Raw genomic sequence first — 16241 nt, 5'->3', positions numbered from 1 at the left:
AGGTCACGTTGTGTTGGCACGCCGCTTCCTTTGAGGTGGAAGAATTGAATAGGAATCAGGACGAACTCACAGATATTATATTCTGTTCCGGAAGATCTTGATCTTTACTTCCAATCTGAGTTTTGCTTTTTTGCATGTGGACGTCGTACAATCGTCACTCCTGACACTTCATCACGCCGTCAAGCATCCTGGGGATAATTAATGATGAACGGTGGTTAAAAATGGAAAAAACAAACAAGTTCTTGAACGAGATTGTTTGATGACAGTGTTTCTTTTCTTTCTTTCTTCACCCTTTCAGTGGTCGTGCTTTACACGCAGGGCGTGGAGTGCAAACAGTGGCGAGAGGTAAGAGATCGGCAGTCCGTCAACAGACACAACTCAATCGGCTTGTTTCCTCTGCACGGCAGATCACTCTCTGTCGACCCCCCCCCCCCCCCCACACACACACACACACACCACCTCCTATTTCTCAAGGTAAATGCAGTGAGTGCCAATCATTGGCCATTGATTGACCCTGTGGACACTGGTGTGCTGGTCAGCACTGTGTTCGCTGTGACTGATTGACTGATTAAGGGAGCAGTTACAGGTATCGATACAGGTTTGTCCCCTCTGGACGCCGGCCACTGGGCCTTAATTAGACCAGAAAGGCAGATAAAGTGGGGAGAGGTTGTAGTCAGGCAGAAGGCCCCTCTGGGATTACTGTGTGTCTCCGTAATCTCAGTGGATGGAGGCTATATGTTCTTCTAAAGTTTCTCCATTGTGGATCTGACGCTGTCTCATTGAGCAATTGTTTCAAGTCTTTTGGATTTTGCATGTTCTCCCTGTGCATGTGTGGGTTTGCTTCACGGCTCCCTACTAGAATCAAAACATGTGTTTGATGTTTCAGGATCCCCCATTAGTCGTCACAATAGTGACAATCATTCCTCCTATGGTCCAGACAGGTCGGGCGTCTATTACTCAATACTCTAAAATCACACATAAGATGTAAAAGCATTTACGACAGACAGTCATAATAGATGCAACGTAATTGCAATTTCCTTTTGATAACTGCACTCCTTTCCCCCCATATTATTTTAGTGTTCAATCGCTCTATAGAGGACCGTTGAAGCTGAGGTCAGGTAAAACTCCAGCTTGAAGCATGTCTGGGATTATAATAACGTGTAGCTCTACTCAGTTGGGAAAACAGGCTGATGGGTATGCTGACGGCACTTAGTGGAACGATAAGGTTATATGAGAACTGTAAGCCGTGTATGATTTAACCTATGATGATAGTCCAGGGTGTATCCTGCCTTTGCTCAGAGAGCAGTATAGAAGATGGATGTGATCCAACATCCCGGCAAACATCACCATGTCTTCTGTATGGATGCTGGATGATTAATCAAATATATAGTCAAATCGTGACGTGAGAGTTTGCAATTTGCTTATCAGAAAGGCTTCGATTTAAAAGCTGCCGTCAAGCCACGATGCAAGAAACGACTCTCATTGACTGATGTGGCATTTTGATCAATGGAGTGAGCCCTTCTCTGTGTGTGAGCAGTATGAGAAATAACTACCAAAGAGTAATTTTCATCAGGTTTTCTGTATAATGTTTTCAGACCGCCGTGTTTCTTTCATGTATGGAATACTTTTTACCGTCTCTGTTTCCTTTTACCGTCTCTGTTTCTGTTCACAGCTTGGCACTGATATTTTCACTGAATGAATTGAATGGAATTGACTTTTCAGGTCAAATTATTGCTTTCGTAAAGAGCATGTCAGCATTACTGTGTGAAGATCTGAGCAACAATAACATTACAATTTACTGGAAAAAGGAAACACTGTAATGTTTGATAGCTATACATATATTTAACAAAATATGTTTTTTCCTAATCACCCATCCCTGTCCTGTTCTGTATGTTCTTTAGTTTACCTTCAAATGATTTTTTGTGAATAATGCTTCTCTACTTCTGTGATACCTTCGATGCAAAGTGAACATTTTATCATCTGTGATTGTGTGAAAGTACATTTTCAAAAGATTGGATGGTTAAATCAGAAGTATTGACGCCAGTTGATATTATGGATTTTAACATTAAGCGGCTCCAAGAGTATGGTTTATTACAATTAATTAGGATCATTTATAGTAATATTTCCTTCAACCAATATCACAACCATGTAACCTCTGGTAAATAGCAATAAAAACAGATTCTTGTTTTCATATAATTAAAAAGATACATCACGGAGGATCATCCGGGACACGTCTGCCAGGCAGCACAGGAGTGACAGTATAACCTGCCTACAATTTTAATGCAGTTATCTAATATGTAGCTGACGACAGTTTGATTCGCAAAGTTGAACTTTTTCCCCATTTTCCTTCCACAAACAAGCACTGCTTTGACATATTGGAAGATATTTGTTACTTGGCATTTAGGCTTTCATTAGATATCAGATATTCTAATTATAGAATAAACATGTTGGCTCTGGATGTTATTCAAATTGATAACGTTAGCAATATTACATTTGACATAATGAAATAAGCAACCATTAAACTCTCCTGCGTGAACTCAAGGGTTTTATCCAGACATCACAAACGACCTTGGAACTGTTAAGCTGAAAGAAACGACGGCAACTTGATGTGAAAACGAGCTCAGGGGGAAGGTCCAACATGGTGCTTTTGCTTCTGTATCCAGCGGGTCGGCAACAGGCAGCCGTTCAAACTCCACAGTTCTGTAACGCGACGCAAAGTTTAAAAAAGTTGCGACTGAAGACGGAGGAAACACAGAGGAGTGGACGGCATGATGCCGACACAATCACGAAAACTGGGGAGGAAATGGCAGCAGAAGCTGAGCGCAACAGGAATACCAGACACAGCGGAGTTCAGAAACCACTGGGAGGCATCGCAGAAGCTATTCAGACGCCGCGGTAATGAGCCGAGGCATACCAGCCGCCTGTTAGGTGAAAGACCGAAATTCCACAGAGCACCTATAGAGAAAATCATCACTGTTAATGACGCTGTCCTTTGGATAAAGTGAAAACTTGGGTGGCGCATATGTGGAGAAAAACTTTCATCACATCTGTTGAGAAGACATTTTCAAACAGCTCGGCGAAGCTAATGGACGCCAGACGCCAAACATTCCCTTGACAAGTGTGCTTTCACTGACATTTTTAAATGCCGGGTAATGGTTTCTCAGAACTCGCGCGATCATCGGGAATGAAGTGAGTGGCTTTGTCGCCGCGAAACGCCGGTGAAGGAAGATGTTATTGTTTGAATGGAGCAGGAAGACACTGACGAGAGAGTCGAGGCGCGAGGTAGACGCAGACGCAGCTTTCAAGTGAATGTTGATGCGTCAAGTTGCTTTTGGAGACAAGTTTTAAAAGGTTTTGGAGGAGGTTTCTCACTAGTCATCCATCAAGAGAAACGGATTGAGAAAATACAGATTGCAAACAACTCAAAGCAGCCACGTTGTGCCACCTTTCTAATCCTCGCGTTAAATTTGGCGATGCGTCGTTTGCATGCAGAACTTCAGCCAATCTTCTAAACAAATCGATCAAGGACCAGTTTTATATATGTATATGCGTGGTCGCAGGTTTCCTTCGAGCAATAGTAATAAAATGGGAAAGGCATCCTGCTCGGACGTGACACAGCCTCTTCATTCAACATGCAACAGCGACCGCAAAAGCCGTCGAATGTAATAAATCTGAGGTGATAAAGTGAAACAAGACGGATAAGAGTGCAGGCAGAGGCGTGTCCATACATAACATCACTATAATCCAAAGCAGACAAGAAGAAAGCCTCAATTATCCGTTTCCCGCTGAGCGTAGAAAATGAGCTTTGTCTCTGTATAAATATTACTTTTTTTTTTTTTTTTCGGTTTTAGCTTTGTGATAAGTCTGTCAGTGTGAAATTTAGAAGTAATACTTTGATTCAGCAAAATACAAATATATTTGTACTCCCAACGTCGGCTCCCATCAAAGTGTTGATATGCAAACAATTATTAACAATATTCTGGCCTTTAGAAGAAAATTACGTGTTTAGTCCCACTTTAAATCCTGCCTGAGTGTTAAAATACATAATGTAACCACAATATGAAGGATCACGCACACACGCACAAACGCACAAACGCACAAACGCACACACGCACACACGCACAAACGCACACGCGCACAAACGCACACGCGCACAAACGCACACGCGCACATGCGCACACGCGCACATCCTGTTGTGGTGCTATTTTTGGGTGAATGTGAGTAATGATGTATTGATCGTTCATCTCCACAGCTACGTACCCCAAGTTTCCCCATTCGTTGGGTTTTTGAGTGTCGGTCTAGATGACGGCAAAAACGCAACTTTTTGAAAACGGCTCCCAAGGTAGAACTTTTCAAAAACATTCGGACTCCGTGGAAACAGGGGAAAACGCATCTTTTCCAAAAGGCCCTCAACTTTGTCTCCATGGAGACGGGGTGAAAAAAACAACACCTTTTTGAAAATGCTCTGACTCTGTCTCCATGGAAACGGGGAGAAAACGCAACTTTTGGAAAATGTTCTGACTTAATAAGATATTTTGACATTGTGATGAATCATCTCCTGAATTAGTATTTGTGCGTTGTTTTTTTTTTTTTTTGCCAAAGTCAGATTGATTTGCTGTAATGCTCCACTATGTTTGATAAATCAGACATTCCATGGCAAATACAAACAAATGAACATGGAATTGATCCTATTTAACAGTTTATAATGCGTCATAAAGCCCTCATTTGAATTCTCCTGCTGTTATACTTAGCAGATGTTTGCATGAGCGTGTAATCCAGTACTCTTTATGTAGAATCTTCATACATCGGGCTCATAGTCATGCCCTTTAGCCTTAACCCCGTTTGAAATCTAAATCAAACGTATTGGATCAGTTCTTCTTTCGTTGGCCAAAAATCAAATATAAATATCATTTCAACCAGTCAAACTTTCCTCCAGCCCTGACATTTGAAAGAAATAAAATATACTTGAGTATCTAGGTAGCTGATGAGGTAGTCCTCTCATGTCTTTCAAGGGTCTTCAGCTGGCCTCCGCTCACAGAAAAGTGAGCCTTGATCCAGATACCAGCCTGGACGGACTTATTAACATGCAAATGTAGATGTGCATCAAGTGCGGTGTTGAGGCGAGAAGAGCCTCCCACACCTGTCACCTCTGGTTACCGTGTCTCACCCCCAGCTTACAAACTGTGGCCGCCTCCTGGAAGAGATACGTCCCGGCGTTTCGGCGCCGACAGTCGCTGGCTTTGTCAGCGGCCCAGTCAAGCTGAGCAGTATCGATAAAGCCAAAGCACTCTGTTGCCCTTCTGTCAAGTAATGTGTTTTTCTTTGTTCTTCGGGGAGAAGATATGGTCGGGAGGAGCAAGTTTCCCTCTGCCGCCGATCGGCTGTAATCCAATTACTCTTCTGTGGCACAAAGTCCCCCGTCGACTGATTCCCCCCATCAGACTTTGGAAACAAATGTTAGAGGTTCATTGTGTTTTGATTGCAGCTGAGTGAATTCATCAGATCTCTGAATTTAGTTGTCGTATAAAACGGTAGCTTCGGCCCATCACTCTGTTAGCGCAGGTCTTCATGTCTTAATGTTCGACTCCCTGGTCTGTGATTACTCCCGCTGCATGGCAGGTTTCCCCTCTGCCTCCTCTCACTCAGCTGCGCAGGTGGCACAATATAACCTTCCTAAATTCAAGCGGAAGCCTGGCCTTTCCGCTGCAAATCAAACTCCCCAACGTTAATCTCTCTACCAGGAGGAATGTTGTCACGTTCTGGCACGACGGTATTTTCTCTTTATGGTTAACAAAAAAAAAAAAAGAAAAAAAAAAGAGGACAAGCACTGCCAGCGCCCAGAAATCTCTGCAGTCGGGTCTTTTTTCCTCTTTCGCTGACAGTTAATTGTCATGCTTTGAAACCTCGGCCACACAGACTGACCGTGTACCTGCCAGGGTGGAGATAATGTGTGGAGTGGTTGGACACTGATCCAGCGCTGATTCCTCCTTCGTTGTTAACTTTGGCCCCGGACCAGATGACCGAACCCCCCCCCACTGCTACTTTCAGCTTCAGAAACTTTCATGGAGTTAGACACACTTTTATTGTGGAAGGCAGGTGACACGCTCTGTCATTCCGTCAGGCGCTACACACAATCCAGCCCAACTGTCTTTCAATTATCATCGGGCATCGATCCCTCCTAAGTATTCTGTCACTGTCGCCATGTACGTCTGCTCCCACGTCAGGTCTCGCTTTAAGTCGTACCCCCGCTGGATGTAATCACAAAAGTGTGAGTCTGTAATCCTGCTGTTTCATCTCCTAATTAAGCCCCGACGCCGCTATTATTAATTCACTGTGTCAGTTTATGGCAACACTTTTTACAGAGGATGTTTTATTTATGCAGCTCAACATCAGCTCTCTGACTTTGAATTATTCATTCTGGATACAATTAATGTGTGTGTGTGTGTGTGTGTGTGTGTGTGTGTGTGTGTGTGTGTGTGTGTGTGTGTGTGTGTGTGTGTGTGTGTGTGTGTGTGTGTGTGTGTGTGTGTGTGTGTGTGTGTGTGTGTGTGTGTGTGTGTGTGTGTGTGTGTGTGTGTGTGAGATGCAACGTTTTGTGTTTCTGTTGATTTGTTTGTGGCACATCAAGTTTTTCTCTGGAACACTGACAGTTTTTCTTTCTTTCTTGTTTTTTTATCTTTTTTATTTTTTAAACATCTGCACTTTACTTTTTGTATTAATGGCTGACGGACGGGATTTGCCAGGTTTTATTGTTCCAGGTGTGTTTTTCTCTTCCTGTTCGGACTCATAAAAAGTTCGCTCCTCCTCGGCGTGATGAAAAACAAAAAGGTGGAGAAGTAGGGGTGTATGCTGTGCTATCATTGACTTCTAATCAGATACGATCACATCTGGACTCATGAATTCCCGCAGCTGTCGGTGAGGGGTGAGGTGATGGAGCAGCAGATATCCTTTCTGCGCCGCCTCAATGCTGTGCGCTCACTTCGTTTGACTTTTCCCCTCTTTCTCTGTTTGTTTGATCCAGTTTGGGAGAACGGAGGTGATAGACAACACGTTAAACCCAGACTTTGTCAGGAAGTACATCCTGGACTACTTCTTTGAGGAGAAACAGAACCTGCGCTTTGACGTGTGAGTTATTCCGTTGGATTGTATTTCTCTGTGGACACAAACCTCGCTGTTTGTCTTTTCACCCAGTCCTGCGGTTCCCCCCCATCCTTTCCACCACAGGCTTAACATTTTCCCTGTCATCAATCTCCATCATCTCCCATCCATCCTCTTTCTCCCGTCCCTCCTCTTCTCTCTCTCTTCCTTGCTTGCCTTCCTCGTCACAGCTCGGCTCTCTCCTGAGGAATTATTCATTGGTGCGGTCTCTCAGTAGTCATCCGTTGAGGCGGGATTGGTATAAGGGTGATAAATATTTCATATAAAGTTTTATCCTTAATCTTCCTGCTGCTCAGCAAAGCAAATGTCTGAAACCAAGTTCCCATAAAACTCACCGAGGCCTCTGTGCTCCCTCTTCTATCGCTCCCTTGTTGAAAAGGCCAGATGAGTGAGAGGGTCAGGAAGGTGCAGCTTCATTTTCAGGCCACCCACAACAGAGTCTGATCATTTCCTTCATTCACCCTTTTTCCTTGCCCATTTCCATTTCTCAAGAATAGGAGAAATGCTTCCCCCCTAAAAAAAATCCATACCCTTCATGTGTGAAGTCCCCTGTGGCGCTCCAGGATGTACCCGGGACTGAGCCGGCGGTCTCCCAGGAGCTTCAGACACTTAATGAATTCATTTACTGTGTTATCGTGATACAACACTGGTACAGGAAAGAAGGGAGTACGTCCCCTCACAATTAGTGTTGCTCATTTACATCTCTCTTTTATCACAGAGGTGGGAGCGGCGGCGCTCTCAGGTTTAATTACTTCCACATTAAGTTTGACTGGCAGATGCTCCAAAACTTTCCCTGCATTGGTAGATTGTTTCAGTATCTCCCCCTTGGTACAATGCAGAAATTACATTCATAAACTGTGAAATGACTCCCTTAATTAACTGTCACTTTATTGCTTATGTGTTTTTTTTTTTTTCCTGGCCAGTGCTGTGATACACACACACACACACACACACACACACACACACACACACACACACACACACACACACACACACACACACACACACACACACACACACACACACACACACACACACACACACACACACACTGACCCAAGTGTGTGATTGACAGGCAGGAAGTATCGACACTGCAGCAGCCAGAATCAGTTAATCGGAGTCACTGGTAATTTGTAAGCTCTCCTCTTGTGCCACCGACACCCAAACCTCTGTGAATTGTGGTTCCCTTGTGATTTCAGGTATGATATTGACTCTAAAAGTCCAGATCTCGCAAAGCATGTAAGTGAAGAACTTTTTTTTTTCCTATTTTGTTTGAGTGACCCGACGTTGTATGTCAGTGCATGCGTGATATTTTCGTATTATGCAAACCAAAGTTGGAAGCATCTAAACGCTCAAATATATTTGAAAATAATGAGTTGCTTCATCTGCCAGATTGCTGTTTTTTTTTAATTGTCTTTACCTTCCATCTGCTTCCAAAATGATTTAGATTATTTCTCTAGGGCAATGATAATCAAAGTTTCATTTGCAACTGGCATAACCTCATTACCCTTCTTTTTAAAACGAGAAGTGAAGCAATGCACATCATTATCAAAGCTATTCAAAGCATTTCCCCGTGTGCTCTGTGGTGCTTTTTTGGAGTATTTTTCAGGACAGATTCCATCCATTTGAAAACAAGCAGCGATGCTTGATTGTAGAACATACATTCACCGGAGCAGCTCATTAACTTGAATGTATGTTAGTGTCATTTTTAATGCTGAAAGCTTTGATGAATCCGCTCCGACGACGCATACGGCAAACAATATATTTGCAGCACTCTGGTTTGCATTCTGCTGAAATAGTCATCCGCTTCTGTCATGTGGTGTTTTTGTGTTGCGTGCCATTCTCTGAAAACAAATCGTTCCCCGTGCGAGGCTCCTTCTGCTCCCATCGCCGTACGTCTCCCTCTCTCGCTCTCTTTTTTCCTCCTCTTTGACTCCTCACCCTCTGTCGTTCGCTCTCTGCCTGTCTGCTCTTTTACATACTCAGTGTTGCTCTTCTTTCTTGCACTCGGTTGATGACAGTCTGGTATTTGAGTCGTGCGCCTTCTGTTCCATGATATGCTCTGTTGTGTCACTGCTGCTGCCTGGTGTCTCTCTCTCCCTCCTCCTCTTCCTCCTCCTCCTCCTTCTTCTCCTTCTTCTTCACCCCGGAAGCCAACCGACTTTAACGTACGTGTCTGCCTCAGATGTCCTAATTACTACCTGTACATTCCTTATAAACATGCTTAACCGCTCACCGACTCTCCCTGTTACCCCCGTGACCCACTTGAATGCCCCCGTCCTGTGTCTGTCTCCATCCCACTTTATGCCTCCTCCCTATGGCAGGACTTCCTCGGACAGGTGCACTGCACGTTGGGGGAGATTGTGGGTTCACCTGCCAGCCGATTGGAGAAACCTCTGGGGTGAGTTTTGCTTCCTGTGTCCGCTCCCTCGTTTAGTTGTGTGGAAAAGATTAGAAGTCCAGAGCTGCAGTGGAGGGAGCGTCTGTCTGATTCATCCCATAAAGCAAAAGCACTAGTTAACGAAAACTCTCAAGTAGAAACGCTAAACTTTTGTTGTGTTTTCGGATGTTCCGACTCATTGGTTGTGTAAACAGAGGGATAACGCAACTTTCTGAAAATGCGCGGGCTCTGTCTCCGTGTAGACGGCAAAAACGCTGCTACTGTTGCATGCGCTTCACGGCCATAGTAAAAAGCTCTTCTGCACATGCTCAGTAGATGGACAATAAGAACAATGTTTGCCTCCAGAGTGTCATGATAGTCCATATTCTCCTGGGACTTGGTAGTTTTTGTCACCCGGAATAACAATCCAACTTCGTTGTCTGTCCATTTGAATGTCTGTGTTCTCCCATTGTTAATGTTTATATCGTATTGTTCTCTGTGCGCATGTGTGTGTAGTTTCATTTACAAAAACAAGCAACATGGAAACTACATAGTTTTCTGCATTTCTGCTGTTTCCATGAAAATGGACATTGTTTTCAAAACGTTGCTGTTTCTGAAACAAATGCCCCAAAACAGTACATTTTCAATTGAAAGCGATGTCTTGTAAATGGCGTCTCAGTGCCAAGCTGAACTCAGCCCTCCTCTTAGGCATGACTGGAGTTCACACGTTCTCACTAAGATGAGGCGCCGATAAATATGTCATCCTTCCAGAGCCGTCTGCACAGTACATTATACTGCAAGATTAGACCTGCGTGGTTGGATGGAGATGGGTAATTGAACAAGACCGGAGGCTTACTTGATACAATTATTGTCATTAGGGAGGTGATCTTGCAAAAAAAAAGTGTATTGAAGTCAGTGTGAGATGCTTGGTACTGTCAAGTAGGAGTTATGAAGCCCTGAAGGTGTGTGTGTGTGTGTGTGTGTGTGTGTGTGTGTGTGTGTGTGTGTGTGTGTGTGTGTGTGTGTGTGTGTGTGTGTGTGTGTGTGTGTGTGTGTGTGTGTGTGTGTGTGTGTGTGTGTGTGTGTGTGTGTGTGAAATTCCCAAGTCTCAGGAGAATATGTACTGGGAGTCATGACACTCATAACAACTATTTACTATGGATCCGTTGGACATGTGCAGCAGCAAACATCTCCGCCGTCGACACGGAGACGGAGCCCCAACGTTTCCAGAAATGTGCATTTTCCTCCGTTTCCATGACGACTGTGTCGGAACGTTTTCCGAAAGTTTCACTTCGGCAGCCATTTTCAAAAAGTTGCGTTTCCTGTGGCTCTGAGCACCGTTGTTGTTTCAACCAACACCAAAGATGCAACAAAATTTCTGCATTTTTATTTGAAACCCTTGTCTTGTAAACAAACCCTTGATGCAGTTTGTGTATCTTTATGTGATAAATGAGGTGGTGCTGAGCCCAGACTTTCAGGGGTGGGGTTGTTATGAGAACAGCAGGGCTTCGCTGTCTACCGTGAACTCTGCCAGAGGCCGGCGGCTGTAGATTACAGAACTCGGTGCCCTTCGGTGCTGAGTAAGAGGATGAGCAGGATGAAGAGACTGTGTTGACCAGAATGCTGTCAACTAGACTTCACGGCCCGGATCAGAGCCAGGCAGGAGGATCAGCAGCTCCAGGCCCACGAGAAGGAGAACGATATCGATTCCTCAGTTTCAGCGGGCACCTTGATTTCCGCTGAGAGAAAGATGATGATTATATGTTGCTGTTACACAGTTATACAGAAACGTTTCCTTTGATTTCCCTTGTTGATGACATTTGTTAAAGTGTAGAGTTTTATTGGTCCCTGTCCTTTAACCCTCGGGCAGCGGCGTTCTCCTTCCTGTCTGCAGCCGGCGTCAGTCCAGAGTAGCTTAATGGCTCTGTGCTCCATTTCCCTGTCATGCATCCCGAAGTGACAGAGCCTCTCCGGACTGTAGCGTTGAGGCTTTGAGGAGCGACTCCTGCAGGGACTGAGGAAATCTGTTAGTCACGCTTAAACGAGCCCCCCCGAGACTCTCTGCATCCAATGACCTGCTTAAGAAGCACATCAGCACCTCTTTCCCCTATTTTCCACACTTCATCTTTCATTTATTCCTTTTCCTTTCATTTACCAAATTGCACTTCTTCTAGCTTGACCTCCTTTTCAATCATGTTTTTTTCCTTTTCATCCTTTTCTCTTATTCTTGCTTTAGTGACCTCCATCCAGCACGCAGCCTTTACACTGAATTATCCCAGCCTTCCCATATCATTAGCTTTAGCTTCGACTCACCTTAACCTAACCCCCACTGATCAAAATGATCTTCAGTTCTTAACAGACAATTGTTTTTCCACCTCAGCAGGACCGAACTTTTGTCTCAGAAACACTGGTGAGTCCACACACGTTAGAGTCTTAACTGATTCAGCATCAGCTGGTGTGAGAATTATCTGTCTCCAGTGCAGTACGGTTAGACAATAAACCAGGAAGCATTACGTTTCTGTGAGGGAGTCGTTTTGGCTTCCATTGACAGATGGGAGAAATAGAGAGGAGACTGCAGGGAACCCTGGACTGAGTAAGACTTTAACTTTAATTTTAGTGAAAGTTAGTCAAGCATTGGGCAAGTGTGGAAAAATACCCCTTGAATAAATAATACCTTCAATTTCAGACTGCTTTAAGCGCTCGATGCAGTTTAAACTAAGCTAAAATCAGTCATAGATTTCATTCATATGTTTATCTCAATGAGATCAGTTGCTGAGGCTGGTGTCAAATTACAAGCACGTTACAAGCAGCCACTGAAAACACTCCAGCAACGTCTCCATGTAAACGAGAGAAAATAACCTACTTTCTTCTTGTAGACGGAGGAAACACCGCTACAGTGCATGAACACCACGGCCGTAGTACACAGATCTTCTAGATGGACAATATCAGCAGTGACACTGAACTCCCATTGTTAATGTTTATAGCGTATTGTTCTCTGTGTGCTTGTGTGTGCATCAGTGCCCACTAGTGGACCAACATGAAAACTCCACCATTTCAGCGTTTCTGTAGTTTCTGTGTAAACGGACATCGTTTTTCAAAACATTGCCTCGTAAAGGTGAACGTCTTCTAAAATGAAAGCGCAAAAACGATGCGTTTTCACTTGAGACATTGTCGTGTAAACGGGGTCTCCGTGATGTTGAAAGAAGGGATACTTCCAGGAAGAGGAAAAGATTCACGTAGAAAAACCGCGAAGAGAATTATAAGTCCTGTTTGTTTTCTGATGCTGCACATGCAAGGCTCGTTACTACACAGAGATAAGCTGATTTCACCTTCAAGTCTATTCACCAAATTATTTTTTTCAAGTGGATGCTCATTCTTGCACGTAGTTTTCATCATTTCTGGGTTTTCCTATTATCCACATTGTGTCGCGAAGATGTAGAAATGTAATGTGAAACATAACCTGCAACTCGCACTTTGGACTGGAATTTACCTTCATTTGAATTCATGAGACAATTGCGACAGTGTGATATTCACTTCAAAGGAAATAACAAGGTCGCATACCGAATGAATTTGAGCGATGAGGCACTGAACTGACAGTGGTACAAATCCTGTTTATAATCCATTTTTAATGAAAGGCATGCATCAGAGTCGCTGGTAAAGGAGGAAAATGCAAAGCTTACAGATCGACACAGGTGAACGGCATCTCTACCAGGAAAACATGTCAGCAGTGACGTCGCTCTCACAGCTGCGATTGTGTGTTCAGGGGATCCTAACAGTGGAGGGAACATGATGATGGTGCTCATTAAACAAATGGCAGGAACCTTTTCTGTTCATATCGTGACTCACGCCACACACTCTAGTATATGAATGGTGCTGCACACCATTAGCATGTTAAACCCATTAGCCTGCTGTGACGGTTTCCTCCCGCCGCACGCTTGAAGCTGGAAATGAACCATATGCATGAGGCGACTGGTGTGGGAGCGCTGGCTGCACCCACGGGAGCCAGGGGAGGGAAGGGATTTGTGGAAATAAATAAGATAGTGTATGAAAAAGATTGAAGTGAGAGCTGCAGCTCACATCAAAGACTCACCTCGAAAGTTTCTCACCTGCGGTGAAATAAAACCGACCATCAAAAGGAATCGTCTTGTCTTTCGCTTGTTCCTACAACAGTGACCGTGGAGCGCCGACCGAGGAGGAGGCGCGGAAACATGTTTACACAGGTCGGGGTCAATCGGTATTTCTCATTAAGTTTTGTAAAAACTAGGGATGCAACGATAAACACTTTTTTTTTAAAAAGACGAGTACAAGTACGAGTACTAACCTTTAGCTACTTGCCGACGCGGAGTATCGATATGAGCACTCACTAAATGCCATGAAACCTAATTTGTACCCCATATGCAAATGATATGTGAAGGCTATACATCGCTGCACACCATACTGCTGCGACTACAGTACGCACAGGGCAGTTCTTGGTGTTTATCTACGCACTGCACTATGGGTACTGTCGACCGAGGGTTAATGGGTGTACCTGGCCTGAACATGCGTTTTGGGTGATCCGATCACATGTGGTGAGCTGTGACGCAGACTGTTTACACTTCGGTCTGACCACTTGAGGTCTGACAGTGTTACTACTTCTACGTCACGGTTGCAGTATGAGTCGGTATCCTCTGTCCAGGCTGCTATAAGGTACTGTGTCTCTGCAGACGTCCCGGCACAGGCGTCCATGTTCATTTCCATAGTTTCTTTGAAAATTTTTCAAAACTGTCTTACTCAGACCAGTGAATTCTGTTAAATAAAAACATGGCGCACACCGATGACGTTGGACTATGGTTTGTGTATTTTCCTGTAAAGCCACTGCCCCGGGACGCATTCACGATATATAGCTGTTCACACGAGAAAGCCTATGTGGTGCCTGTTGACACTTGTCTTTAGGGCTCAACACATGTGATCGGATCACCCGAAACACATAATTTAATCATGTTTAGCATGTAGCATGTAGCACAGCTCAGAGTTACGTGCTGGGCAGGAAAACTAATAAGCAACATTGGGCTAACACTGCTGGTCCAAATGCGGGTGTTGTTGTAGTTTCACCTCCTCTTGTTATTTTGGCAGAACATAGTTCACACTCTGCCTGACGTTTGTCATTCTCATTAATATTAAAGAATCTTTAACCCGCTGACATCGCTCGTGCTCTCTTGCTTACCTCCGGACGACGTTTCTGACACATGACATCACGTGGTACTCGCCTGGTTGTATCAGGGAGCTTTTACCTTCGTACGGTATCGAACCCGATACCCGATAACTGATACTGGCCTCGGTATCGGTATCAGTATTGGTACATCCCTAGCAAAAATGTATCAACTCTCCACCGATGCAATAAAAATGTAACCCCAACATTACAGTACATAGTGGCTTCATGCACAGTACAACAAGATAGCTATGTGGTTAATGTCGCACACTGCTTCTGTGTTACTTGGATGCAGAGACAATATTAAAGTTTAATGAAACATTGATTTTATGGCCTTGGTTGCATTACCACTGTGGGATTGCATGTGGAAAGCCTATTCTCTAAATGCAGTTGAAAGTAGTATGAAAGAAATCAGTCTTTTTAGCCCGACGGAGCCGGCGCCGCAGCGGTAATTTGAATGCAAAACTTCAAAGTCAAAGGCCAGGCAGAGACTACATTAAATAAACCCAGGGGTGGAGCCCCAGAAATAAATAATAAAATCCTCAGAGATGAAAGACGAGTTAAACTGACTGATTTTCGCCTGGATTTTTGATAAAGGAATAAGTCGATTAAAATGTGCCAGATTTCTAAATGCGATCAAAATCACACGCCGGTTTATTTGATAACTATCAGTATCAGCAGGGATTTATGTGGAGCTTCCTGTGTTGCGACACACTACATCAGTGTCCAGGCTGCTATCAAATGAAAATAACCAGCTCTGTTTTAAATAATCTCCACTGAGACAAACGTTTGCTTATCATGCATTGTTGGGTATTTTTGTTGTTTACTTTCCCATTAACAAGAAAAGCACAGAGACTCCCAAGAGAAAGTTAAAATAACAAATTGAACCTGCAGCCGCAGAGTCTAATGTGGGAAACTAAGAAGTTCAAATGACTTTAGCAAATTTTCACACCTTCAGTTTCACGTCACAGAGATGTGAAGGAATTCAGAGAAAAACAAAAAAAAAAAAAAAAAAATATTTTGAAAATAAATTATTGGACCCGAGCTAAAAGATTTATTTGAGGAAACCTCACTTTGGACAGATTACACATGTATAATACCGTATTTGGCTTTCCTCCTGGCTTTCTTGGAACCAACAATTCACAGGTGTGTCTTTCGACTGTGAGAGAAAATATGAATTCTGGATTAAAAAATAAATTCATGACGGGAACGTCCGAGCAACTGACGGCAACAGGCCGTCGTAATGTGCTCACTGTCGAGCACATAGTGTTCACCTCAGTCGCAACTGCTCTCCTCACAAGAGACCAGAGGCTGGAACTGTGAGCATTTTGCAGTTGTGTTTTTCTTTTACTCATTATTGAAATTACGCCACACTGCTCTTGGAAAACTATCGTGACAGCAAAGCAAACGTACGATATCTGTAGCAGTGACGCTCATGATGAAGCTACTAAGGCCCCAGTTTTCAAGTGAGAAACTTCTTTTACAGTTTGCGGAACCAGTTTTCAGAACCACTGA

The 16241-nt window shown here is 43.8% G+C and overlaps 1 protein-coding gene across 1 annotated transcript in view; it reads left to right on the top strand.

Moving 5' to 3' along the window:
• cpne5a (copine Va) overlaps window positions 1–16241 on the top strand; it is a gene marked incomplete at its 3' end in the record, with an annotated part of 85634 nt that overhangs the window by 12007 nt on the left and 57386 nt on the right. The window contains exons 3-7 of the mRNA XM_080470202.1: window positions 299–345; window positions 7022–7125; window positions 8358–8397; window positions 9312–9326; window positions 9483–9559. Coding sequence (XP_080326328.1) covers window positions 299–345; window positions 7022–7125; window positions 8358–8397; window positions 9312–9326; window positions 9483–9559 — 283 coding nt within the window. The remainder of the gene's footprint in view (window positions 1–298; window positions 346–7021; window positions 7126–8357; window positions 8398–9311; window positions 9327–9482; window positions 9560–16241) is intronic.

Source organism: Lipophrys pholis (genome assembly GCF_963383615.2).
Source record: "Lipophrys pholis genome assembly, chromosome: 8".
NCBI classification, from domain to species: domain Eukaryota; kingdom Metazoa; phylum Chordata; class Actinopteri; order Blenniiformes; family Blenniidae; genus Lipophrys; species Lipophrys pholis.
The sequence above is the reverse complement of the archived record's forward strand: the minus strand, read 5'-3'. Positions and strand labels throughout refer to the sequence as shown.